Source organism: Salmo salar, chromosome 12, assembly GCF_965601325.2.
Source record: "Salmo salar chromosome 12, fSalSal1, whole genome shotgun sequence".
NCBI classification, from domain to species: domain Eukaryota; kingdom Metazoa; phylum Chordata; class Actinopteri; order Salmoniformes; family Salmonidae; genus Salmo; species Salmo salar.
Genome location: NC_138302.1, coordinates 53,637,734 through 53,650,320, shown reverse-complemented (window position 1 = coordinate 53,650,320; position 12,587 = coordinate 53,637,734). Strand labels below are relative to the sequence as shown.

The window sequence follows — 12,587 nt, the reverse complement described above, 5'->3', positions numbered from 1 at the left end:
ACAGAGAGAACCAGAGTGGACCTAGTGCTGAGCCCTGGGAGACACAAGTAGTGAGACCTCATCAAGATGCGGACTTAAGGGAATCTAGTTGTACCACTGTTTGAAAAATGAATAGTTACTCTCCATTTTGACCTATTTTCCTCAGGTTCCCAGGTTTCCCTTCTTCACGCCATCGGTAACGGCTGTTCGTCTCCCGGGGAGCGCCAACGGCTGACCCCCGACAGCGCCTTGTGGCCCTCCACCCCCGAGATCCTACGAGAGCTCAGCCGCTACGCCGTCACCGCGGATACCGTCACCGTGGGCAATGAGCTGCCGTCACCATCGGACACGTTTACAGGGGACAGAGGGGGAGGGGGAAGAATGCAGCAGCACAATCAGACCACAGAATCGGACCACAGCCGGCAGTTCAGAGAGGACGTCGGAATGAGCATCAGCGAGGCTCTGCAACGCTCCAAACGCAAGATGGCCGAGAGCCGTGGACACAAGCAGGGGGGCAAACGCAGCTCGACAGCAGCCGGTTTCCCGGGCCTCTCCCTGGGAAGCGGCGGCCTCAGCTTCCCCCCCATGAACCAGGCCCTGGAGGGACACATGAGCCACCCGCTGCTGATGGGAGGCAATTCCTCGTCCCCCTTCCTCCAGTCAGCAGGACAGACTCTGGGAGACCTGCAGGCCATGTTCCCCTCGGCAGGGGCGGACCTCCTCAACCATGCCTCCTCAGCCACAGGAAGCAATGGACACCTCCCCTCCTCCACCACCACCTCCACCAACACCATGCCTGTGTCCTCTGCCTCCACCACTCTGCCCCCCTACCTGATGAATCCCAGTGTAGCCGACCTTCTGTCCCCAGGCTTCCCTCTGAACTACAGTCAGTCCCTGCTGCCTGATCCCAGGATGTACCCCAACACCCTGGGAGGAGGCCCAGCCAGCTCTGGAGGAAGCTCCAGCTTCCTCTCCCACTACCCCTCTTCCCCCTCCAGCCTCCTGGGTGCAGCCCTGAGCCGGCCTGACACCCATCACATGGCCACGGACAACGGCGGCAGCAGCTCGGACGATGACGTCATCGAGGTAACAGGACAATGAGCCAGCATTCGTTAACCCTGAGGGGATAAGTCGCAAAAACAAACAACTCCCCGCCCTAACCTGGCTAACCCTCTTAGCCCCTCTCCACACACACACACAGACTCCTATGAGCGGGCAAGTGAGCAGGAACGAGGCGTACCTCAATGTGCTTACCAAGACAAAGTAACAAAATCCTTATGCTGAATATCTTACTGAAGAGACTGAAGATTTGCCTGAGCCCCTGAGGTTGGTGAGGCTGAGCACCAGAGACCATGGATGGGAATGGATGGACTTGTTGTTGTAGGGGACCAGTTGGTTGAACATGAGGCTTCCAAGCACTGCCTCTACCGCTATGTCGTCTAGCATGGCCGTGCAGTTATTTTACCCCCGTGACGATTACTGAGGCCTGTCAGGACACTATCTCCTCGGAGCTCACATCAGATGGTACTATGTGATCGTCTGTTGGACCGTTTGCATTCAAAATAAAAAAACGTGATTTTAGAGCCGTTAGCTGTTTGATAGACATTGTAGCAAACCCAGTTGGAAAGGATGAGAAGACAATATACACTCCCCTACAAATTTATTTGGACAGTGAAGTTAACATTTTTACATTTGCCTCTATACTCCAGCATTTTGAATTTGAGATCAAGTTTTTCATGAGGCAACAGTACAAAATATCACCTCTTATTTGAGTGTATTTTCATACATACAGCGCCTTCAGAAAGTATTCACACCTCTTGACTTATTACACATGTTGATGTGTTACAGCCTGAATTCTAAATAGATTGAATACTTTTTGTGAAAACATGTTTTGAAATGTACTGAAAAGGAAATACAGACATCTCATTTACATAAGTATTCACACCCCTGAATCAATACTTTGTAGTAGCGCCTTAGGCAGTGATTACAGCTGTGGGTCTTTCTGGGTAAGTCTGTAAGAGCTTTCCACACCTGGATCGTGCAACATTTGGCCATTGTTTTTTTTTTTTCAAAATTCAAAAGCTCTGCCAAATTTGTTCATCATTCAAGTAGATGTAAGTCAAAACTAACTTGGCCACTCAGGAACATTCACAGTCTTCTTGGAAAGCAACTTGTGTAGATTTAGCCTTGTTTTGTAGGTTATTGTCTTGCTGAAAGGTGGCTTCATCTCCCAGTGTCTGGTGGAAAGCAGACTGAACCAGGTTTTTCTCTAGGATTTTGCCTGTGCTTAGCTCCATTCTGTTTATTTTTTATCCTGAAAAACTCCCCAGTCCTTATCGATTTAAAAGCATACCTGTAACATGTGGTACTCAGTAATTTGTTGTATTGGATTTGCCTATGCAATACACTTTGTATTCAGGACAAAAGGTTAATTGCTTTGCCACATTTTTTACGAAATTACTTTAGTGCCTTGTTGCAAACAAAATGCATGTTGTAGAATATTTTTTTATGTACAGGCTTCTTTCTTTTCCCGTGGTCAATTATGTTAGTATTATGGAGTAACTACAATGTTGTTGGTCCATCCTCAGTTTTCTTCTATCACAGCCATTGGCTTATGGCTGTAACGGTTTTAAAGTTACTATTGGCCTCATGGTAAAATCCCTGAGCGGTTTCCTTCCTTTCCGGCAACTGAGTTAGGAAGGACGCCTGTATCTTTGTAGTGACTGGGTGTATTGATATACCATCCAAAGTGTAATTAATAACTTCACCATGCTCAAAGGGATATTCAATGTGTACTTTTTTTTAGCAAAGGGGTTGAATACTTATTGACTCAAGACATTTCAGCTTTTCCTTTTGAATTAATTTGTTAACATTTTGAAAAACATAATTCCACTTCAACATTGTGGGGTATTGTATGTAGGCCAGTTACAAAACAAAATCTAAATTTAATTCATTTTAAATTCAGGCAGGCTCTAACAACAAAATGTAGAAAAAGGCAAGGGGTGTGAATATTTTCTGAAGGCAATGTATCTGTTTACCATTTAGAAATGAAAGCACTATGTGTCTAGTCCCCCCATTTTGAATATGTAATATTTTTTTTTTTACATAAGTATTTGGACATTTACTTAGTGTATTAAAGTAGTCAAAAGTTTCTCCGTGGTTGGTCAGTACCTTTCTCGGTCTGTGATGTCATGTCAAAATCATTGTGAGTGGAATGGATCGGGCCTCAAGGTTCTGTTTTTCCACTGGAATAAAATCTGCAATTGGACATGGAATAAGCCTACTGGAGTTATTATATAACTCTCACTTTTTTGTGGAGTTTCAGTTTACTCTCTACTACCTATTTCACCATACACTCCTCACAACCTCCACTCTACCCTCCCACTACTGCTTACTTCCTTGTCCTCTACCTTACAGCCTGTTTCTAGTTGATCATGTTTTTTTCCACCTCACTTCGGAACCTCAACCTTTTTCTAATTGGCCATGTCTTGTGTCTATCAAATGATTTAGCCAATCATCCCAGTCCTTTTAACAGGGAACACTATTTCCTTGGAGAAGGAATCCCCATCCTCCCTCTCAATCCAAATAGTTTCACTGTGCTTATTATTTCTTTGTGTTATCATGAAGAGAACATGATCCATATGTTGTTTAAGTAACAATGTTATTTTATAACATCTTGATAATGTTAGCTTGCCTTGACTAGTTTGTAATTTATCTTATTGTATGAATTTACCAAAATTCTTTATTTATAATGATGAAAACGAATTCATCTGCTGTATTATTTTTTTATGACTTTTTTTCCCCCCCTCTCTCTTTTTATCCACGTTGATCTTTTGACCAGTGTCTGTGGAAGAGCAGAGAAGTGGCACAGACTGACTGTGTCCCTCCCGATCTCTGTCACCCCCATGTATCCAGCATATGACAACTGTGTTACTTCGTTAATGTTATTTTAACATAATAAAACACACTTCTCCTGCGTTGTTACTTCATTTTATTATGACACTGACTTTTTTTTTTTAATGGGCTTTGTATGTTCTACGCACAGATGTTTTTTGAAGTTACAGTACATTTGAAAAAGTATTCAGACCCCTCGACTTTTCCCACATTTTATGTTACAGCCTTATTCTAAAATGGATTAAATCGATTCTTCTCATCAATATACACACAATACCCCATAATGACAAAGCAAAAGTTTTTTTTTTGTAAATCTATAAAAAATAAACTGATCACATTTACGGAAGTATTCAGACCCTTTACGCAGTACTTTGTTGAAGCACCTTTGGCAGTTATTACCTTCTTGGGTATGACGCTACAAGCTTGGCACACCTGTAATTGGGGAGTTTCTCCCATTTTCTTCTGCAGATCCTCTCAAGCCCTGTCAGTTTGGATGGGGAGCGTCGCTGCACAGCTATTTTCAGGTCTCTTCAGAGATGTTCGATCGGGTTCAAGTCCGGGCTCTGGCTGAGCCACTCAAGGACATTCAGAGACTTGTTCCGAAGCCACTTCTGCGTTGTCTTGGCTATGTGCTTAGGGTCGTAGTCCTGTTGGAAGGTGAACCTTCTCCCCAGTCTCAGGTCCTGAGCGCTCTGGGGCAGGTTTTCATCAAGGATCTCTGTACTTTGCTCCGTTCATCTTTCCCTCGACCCTGACTAGTCTCTCAGTCCCTGCCACTGAAAAACATCCCCACAGCATAATGCTGCCACCACCATGCTTCATCGTAGGGATGGTGCTAGGTTTCCTCCAGACGTGAAGCTTGGCATTCTGGCCAAAGAGTTCAGAGTTCAATCTTGGTTTCATCAGACCAGAGAATCTTGAATTGCATGGTCTGAGAGTCCTTTAGGTGCCTTTTGGCAAACTCCAAGCAGGCTGTCATGTGCCTTTTACTGAGGAGTGGCTTCCGTCTGGCACTCTACCATAAAAGCCTGATTGTTGGAGTGCTGCAGAGATGGTTGTCCTTCTGGAATGTTCTCTCATCTCCACAGAGGAACTCTGGAGCTCTGTCAGAGTGACCATGGGGTTCTTGGTCACCTCCCTGACCAAGGCCCTTCTCCCCCGATTGCTCAGTTTGGCTGGGCGGCCAGCTCTAAGAAGAGTCTTGGTGGTTCCAACCTTCTTCCATTTAAGGATGGAGGCCACTGTGTTCTTGGGACCTTCAATGCTGCAGAATTATTTTTTTTGCTACGCTTCCCCAGATTGGTGCCTCGACACAATCCTGTCTCGGAGCTCTATGGACAATTCCTTCGACTTCATGGCTTGGTTTTTGTTCTGACATGCACTGTCAACTGTGGGACCTTATATCGACAGGTGTGTGCCTTTCCAAATCATGTCCAATCAATTGATTTAACCACATCTCAAGGATGATGAATGGCAACAGGACGCACCTGGGCGTCCAACCTAATTCATTGGATTGAATGTCAAATCTCATAGCAAAGGGTCTGAATACTTATGTAAACTAGTACACAAATGTATCGCCTTATAAAAACAATCACAAAAAAATGTGCATTGGTCCATTCAAGCCTAAAGGCAAATACAATCAAGCAGCATCAGTGGCCGCTTGGAGTTGTTTTGCATGGTTAACAACCAATATTAGTACTTCCTTAGACGCATAACAGGCATTCTTTGTCTCCTTGGCTCTCGGATACAAAATACTACTGTACTACTATACACTACTAAATACTCAAAAAGACCGAGGCCTGTCATCACATTAAAAAAAAAAAACCAGCTAAGCTATGCTCATTGGTGATTCCGTGCACTTTTTTTGCTCAAGGTAGAATTAACATACACATAGACCAAACTTTGAAATTAGAAATAGTTCAGCAGTAGATGTAACAAAACCATAATTTCACCAATGTAAGGCACTGGTACTTTTGGGCATTAGGCAGAATGCAGGTTGGTCTTCCAAAGATAGCCCTACGGCGAGCCTTACAGTAAAGCTTTTATTAAAGCTTCATTTGAATACAGAAACAGTTTATGGCTGCTGTTTGTGAGCTTGGTTTTGGCGGCCAGCCTGGTCAGGACACCAGCCGTTTCTTAGCCATGTAGGTATTGGACACCTGGCTCATGATGACCAGGGTGCTGAGGGCAGGGCACAGTGCTGCCAGGTACCAAGTGTATCCTCCCACAGCGCCTGTAAACCACACTGAGCATATGCCCAGGAGCAGACTGACACTTCCCAGCAGGTAAGTGACTAGGCCAGATGCTGCGTGGTAGCGCTTCAGCTTAGCCAGGGACCACCCCTTAGCCAGGGAGTGGTAGAGGAGGGGCAGAGCGGCCAGAGACTGCACCCCAACAACACACAATGTCCCCAGGCCCACCAGGCCGTGCCACGAGGCGAAGTGGGGCTTGCCGTTCAGGTGCTTGTTGTAGAAGATGGATGCCAGGCCCAGGGTGGCACAGCTGGCACAGAGGCACTGCAGGATCCAGTGGACACGTCCCTTGGTCTTGTGGGAAAGCTTCCGAATGGGAGAGCAATGTGGAGAGAAGAGGAGCACAGCCTCTGTCATGAAGAGGGAGAACTAAGAGGGAAGAGGGGGATCAAGAGGAGATGGCGAGAGAACGGCAAGAAAAGGTGAGAGTGGTGGAGGAAAGATAGAATGAACGTGAACTGTTGTAACACTTCTGAGATGTTTGAATGAGATGAATTCACAGATTACATTATGCACACACAGAAGTGTCATCCTTACCGCCAGTGTCATCAGGAAAGGGTGCCAAGAGAACAAACCTGAAAAACAGATCAACCCCCAAAAATATTGTCTCGTTTCATCAACTCAATATAAAGTATTCCATGTGTTATATGCAGATATTGAACAGCATTGATGGGTGCTCTGCTGCTGGCGCCAAGGCTGGATTACTCACTTGTTCCAGGCTTGGCCAATACCGTGATAAGCACCGTTAAGACAACACAAAGCACGTGAGTCAGTATCCCACATGCGACTTTCCCAAAACGGTACATTCGGGGTTCTGATTCGGGGAGTTCCGCCATGGTTTCCCGCCTTTCCCTCGTACAAGAGACGGACAGGTAGAACTGTGCGCTTCCAACGTCAGGGCAACCACATTTCAACCCACAGCTACCTTTTTACCCCACAAGGGGGAGTTGATACCTTTTCCTGAAAACAGAAAACGCAGATTTTTAGTAGATTCCTCGAAACCCATAGAAAAAGTTCATACCAAAGCATAACACCATTAAGTTCCTCACTAAATTGATTCAGTAAAGTAAAATATGCTTCACGCGAAAGCTATTGCAAACCGTTATTGACAAGTGAGAGTGGGATAAGCACGTCAAACAGTAGCCTACCACAATAACCACACGTTTTGTTAAATAAGACTAATACCTACCGGAATGTCAATATTTAAATTGAATAGAGGTTATGAAAATGGTCCTTAATTGCGCGCAATGTTCTATTCTCAATCAGCATGACTATGCGGCGTTTGCTTGACGTTGAAATTTGGGCTGCGGTGTGACGTGGAAAGAATCACTATACACTTCCTACTTTCTCAGGTGCATTTTGGGAATTGTAGTTTATTTAAGCAGTTGCGTTCCAGTATTTCAAAGCTTTTGGAATGCACTGAGCACATTCTTCCTTATCAAGACCCGACTACATAAAGAGAGGGGTTAATTATTTAATTTCCATCGTGGAACAGGCTGGATTCCAACTGTTGCACCAACACTGTGTTATATTCAGAAGGAATGCTAAAAAAAAAAAAAAAAGGAATGATCATGGAGCACAAACCATCAGCTGGCCAACATTGTATTTTCTTCACTGCACGAATTAACTTTTCCTAATCATTATTTTTGGTGGAAAGTCGAATTTTGCCAGTAGAGCAAGCACCGAGCAGTAGGCCTAGGGAATGAACAAGGAATCAAGAATACAACAGAATGTCCAGAAGTAATTTGCTAAATCTTGAATAATGCAGTCTGTAAACTCATCATGGTGCATAATGATCTCTCTGTGGAGCCATTGTATGATTGTAGCATTGTGCTGTGTGTTGCTCACTGCTGTTAAATGGGCACCTGGAATAGGCTACCACCCATTTCAAACTGCACCACTCAAAGGACACAGTGCTCCTCCATTCACTACTCAATGTGCTCCAATTCCTCCCAAACAAGCATGAGACTTGTGCAACACGGCTAGACACTAGCATGACACATTCTCACTAGGGCATAAAGGCCCTCGTCCACTCAGATACACTGCAACCAACTAGTCGTGCGGATAGCTGAAATAATTGTTCCATTTAGCATACAAGTATCAAACTTGGTACACTAATACTATATAACTTAAGGAACATTTTAAAGATTGGAGGCAGTCTGGGAAGCCTGTCAGTCACCAGGGAGGCCACTTTCATAAAACAGCGGCCATCCGAATTTCCTGTTAGAAGAAAATAGAGTAAAATCATTCTAAACAATATAAAAAATGACTTTAATGTTATCTACCCACTAAATAAACTCCACAGATAATATATACAATCATTCTGATCATAAAGTACTCTTAAGACCTTAATAGGGGTCATATTGAGGTCATTTTGACTATAGTCCAGCAGCTACATGACTTTTTTGGGGACTTTGTGATAGAGCCACCAAATTTCACACAAGGGCATGTCTAAAGTATTTTTGGCAATAATGTTGTGGCCCTTTTTAACCACTTTTCTACAAAAAATTTAAAGTATAGATTTCATTGTGTTCTCCAGACCCCCTCAAACATTTGAATTAATCATTGGGCTGTATGTACCAATTATTTATGGAGATATGGCCATGGGAATCCTGTCCAATATGGCCCTATGGAGCTGGTTGGCGGTCATTTTGGAAAACGGTGTATAATCATGGGTATAATGCTGCCGGTGCACACCAGAACGATGAATCAATGTCTCGCAAGAACACTTAGTAAATGATTCATTATGATTCTGTATAACAGCCTGAGCATAATAGCATACTATAACATTACTATAAGACCAAAAACACCACGTAATTTCTTATGACATTTATGGATGATTGTACTAAATGGTTGCATTTTTTTCCTCATGATTCTGCTATAGAATAAATGTGCACAGATGGAAACAATGTAGGTAGGTTAGTCTGTAGCTTGTTAATATCATATGCTCTGAAATCCGCTAAAAGAGTATTTACTCTCATCACTCGAGGGTTTAAATGCATGAAATTGAGTGATAATCATATTATATATAATTGCAGTCAGTAGACTACAGGGAACACCCATATACCTTTTTAGAGTGTTTACATGTAAACTATTGGAACTAACAATAAAAAACATTTACAAAACACTGTAATTTGGCATGTGTTTGCACCACTTGTCTACTAAAAGTTTAAAGGATACGTATATTTTTTTTGGCCATTTCATTGTGTTTTTTAGACCCCCTCAAACATTTTAAGCCATCATTGGGCTGTATGTGCCAATTATTTATGGATATATAGCCAAGTGAATCAAGTCCAATATGTAACCCACCACCTCAATTCGGTCGTATGTAGCAACATTTTAAATTGTGTTTTTTTTAAGTACAGACTCAGAGCTACAAAATGGCATACACTGTAGTTGAGGTACAATGGGAAAGTAATTCTGTTTTGAAAGTTGATTAACTTGTAACCCCACTTTTGAGAAAATGTCCCTTGAATATTATGGTACACCTACTGGAGAGCTCTTCTTTGTCAACACCCATTCAAGGTGATTTGTCACATGCACAGGATACAGAAGGTGAAAACAGTACAGTGAAATGGTTACTTGCATATTTGCATAGTAGCAATATCAAAAATAGAAAGTGTATAAATATAAAAAAATATTACATGATGCCTACCCAGACACACCTGGCAAACTTGATGGGTCATGTAATCATCTGGCGAAGTGGAGTCTTTTGTTTAGACATGTAGCTAGATAGCTTGATAAACAATTAACCATAATCCCAACCCATACAGTACAAATATATTGTCATAACTAGCCACCATGCATGAAATGCTGTAGTATGAGTCTGCCGGTTAATAAAGTTAACCAACTACATTTAATGTTAGCTAGCTAGCTAACATTAGGCTATAACTAGCAATGGGTTTCTGAGATACAAATTATATTACTACACATATCAAACACGTAACGCTAGCTAGAGAGCCAGGAAGCTAATGTTTGCTAGCTAGCTAACAATACGCTTTAACTTGCAATGAAAACGAGTTTCTTACAAAATTAGAAACGTAAAGTATAATATCTGAAAATGTAGCTAGACCAAATCAAATCAAATCAAATTTTATTGGTCACATACACATGTTTAGCAGATGTTATTGCGGGTGTAGCGAAATGCTTGTGTTTCTAGCTCCAAGTCCGTGTCACGACTTCCACCGAAGTCGGCTCCACTCCTTGTTCGGGCGGTGTTCGGTGATCGACGTCACCGGCTTTCTAGCCATCGCCGCTCCGTTTTTCATATTTCGATTTGTTTTGTCTTGTTTCCATACACACCTGGTTTTCATTATCTAATCACACTGCATGTATTTAGTCCTCTGTTCCCCTCCATGTCTTTGTGTGTAACTGTTTATTGTTATGTGAGATGTTCACACGCTATACTTTTGTACATGTTCCGTGTTTTCTTCTGGGCACTTTGATGTCATTTTGTGCCTATTTCTTGACCGGAATAAAAGTGCGCCTGTTAAATCTACTCTGCTCTCCTGCACCTGACTTCGCCTCCCGTACACAGCCGTAACAGTCCGTGCGGCATAGACTAAATACAGTAGAATAGAATAGAATACAGTATATACATATGAGATGAGTAGTACAAAATATGTAAACATTCTTCAAGTGACTAGTGTTCCATTATGTCACATCTATTCCCGCTCCCCCTCTCTGGCGCTCATTGTTGCCAGTTTACTGATTATTACGTACACCTACTACCATCGTTACACGCACTTGCGCCTCATGAGACTCCCTGGACTCCATCACTTCTATGATTATCTCCCCTATATCTGTCACTCCTTTTGGTTCTTTCCGCAGGCAGTATTAGTTATGTTTCTCATGTCCAGATGCTACTCTTGTTTTGTATTGTTCCATGTTTTTTTGTATTATTAAATTCACCCCTTAGACTTGCTTCCTGACTCCCAGCGTCTGCGTTACACATTATTAAAGTGGCCAGTGATTTCAAGTCTATGTATATAGGGCAGCAGTCTCTAAGGTGCTTGTGATGGCTAGTTAACAGTCTGATGGCCTTGAGACAGAAGCTGTTTTTTAGTCTCTCGGTCCCAGCTTTGATGCGCCTGTACTGACCTCACCTTCTGGATGATAGCGGGGTGAACAGGCAGTGGCTTGGGTGGTTGTTGTCCTTGATGATCTTTCTGGCCTTCCTGTGACATCGGGTGCTGTAGGTGTCCTGGAGGGCAGGTAGTTTGCCCCCGGTGATGCATTGGGCATACCGCACCACCCTCTGGAAAGCCCTGAGGTTGTTGGCGGTGCAATTGCCGTACCAGGCGGTGATACAGCCCGACAGAATGCTTTAAATTGTGCATCTGTAAAAGTCTGTGAGGGTTTTAGGTGCCAATCCAAATTTCTTCAGCCTCCTGAGGATGAAGAGGCGCTATTGCGCCTTCTTCACCACACTGTCTGTGTGGGTGGACAATTTCAGTTTGTCAGTGATGTGTACGCCAAGGAACTTGAAGCTTTCCACCTTCTCCACTGCAGACTCTTACCCGTATGCATGGATGAACGCTTGTTTGGCCCATTGTGTCAAGTCACTCCGGTTCATACTGACAGTGTGCAGAAAGTATTCTATCACAACTTTTTCCTACAGATCTTTGTCAATAGTGCCTGCTAAATTCAGGGCAGCAGTTTTGTTGAGTGCAGCAGCAACACTTTTGCAGTTCTCCATGGCTAACGTTATATCTTTCAAAAAAGCCGCGGTAGCAAGGATCATCTACACATACTGAGCAGCTCATGTTATAGACAGAAGCATGATACATGGCAGACCAATTCGAACGCATCTCTCGGTATGTCCAGCCCATCCATTATCTCAGCCAATAATGGCTAGCGGGAAGGTTCCTGACTTTTTCAGTTGTTAAACCAACTAGGCTCATAATTAAAACATTTTATTTGTATTTACAGATGGCATACAAGTTTGTTATTAAGGCACATGAAAGTTCATATGTTCCAGAAGACATTTCTGTCAAAAAACGCATTTTGATAAAAACAAATATTGTTTTACGTTCAAATGCCTCTCCTGTGAAGTTGTAACATACGACATACACATAGCTTGAGTAAAGGTAAAGATAACTTAATAGAAAATGACTCAAGGAAAAGTAAAATCACCCAGTAAAATACTACTTGAGTAAAAGTCTAAAGGTATTTGGTTTAAAATATACTTGAGTATCAAAAGTAAATGTAATTGCTAAAATATACTTAGGTATCAAAAGTAAAAGTATAAATAATTTCAAATTCCTTAGATTAGGCAAACCAGACAGCACGATTTTCTTGTTTTTAAAATGTACCTATAGCCAGGGGCACACTCCAACACTCAGACATAATTTAGAAATGAAGCATTTGTGTTAAGTGAGTGAGCCAGATCAGAGGCAGTAGGGATGACCAGGGATGTTCTCTTGATAAGTGCGTGAATTGGACCATTTTCCTGTCCTGATA

General features: G+C 42.8%; 2 protein-coding genes across 2 annotated transcripts in view; one reads left to right on the top strand and one right to left on the bottom strand.

The window, feature by feature from the left end:
• The window catches only part of rad54l2 (RAD54 like 2), a 38,686-nt gene extending 34,731 nt beyond the window's left edge, over positions 1 to 3,955 (top strand). Inside the window, exon 22 of the mRNA XM_014132005.3 lies at positions 146 to 3,955. Within this exon, the coding sequence (XP_013987480.1) occupies positions 146 to 1,080 (935 nt within the window). The 3' untranslated portion in view covers positions 1,081 to 3,955. The remainder of the gene's footprint in view (positions 1 to 145) is intronic.
• On the bottom strand, positions 3,954 to 7,475 carry cyb561d2 (cytochrome b561 family, member D2). Its single transcript, XM_014132008.3, has 4 exons — positions 7,315 to 7,475; positions 6,835 to 7,085; positions 6,663 to 6,700; positions 3,954 to 6,494 (listed from the first exon to the last, which is right to left on the bottom strand). The coding sequence occupies exons 2-4, from the start codon at positions 6,959 to 6,961 to the stop codon at positions 5,991 to 5,993; spliced, it is 669 nt and encodes a 222-aa protein (XP_013987483.1). The 5' UTR covers positions 6,962 to 7,085; positions 7,315 to 7,475; the 3' UTR covers positions 3,954 to 5,990.
• Between the last annotated feature and the right edge of the window lie 5,112 nt (positions 7,476 to 12,587).

Excerpts from the sequence above, each read along its gene's own strand:
- cyb561d2 (XM_014132008.3), bottom strand. The coding sequence starts at position 6,961 with ATGGCGGAACTCCCCGAATCAGAACCCCGAATGTACCGTTTTGGGAAA. Across the intron at positions 6,701-6,834 it reads ATTGGCCAAGCCTGGAACAA|GTTTGTTCTCTTGGCACCCT; the intron begins GTGAGTAATCCA and ends TCTGTTTTTCAG. Across the intron at positions 6,495-6,662 it reads CTTTCCTGATGACACTGGCG|TTCTCCCTCTTCATGACAGA; the intron begins GTAAGGATGACA and ends CTTCCCTCTTAG.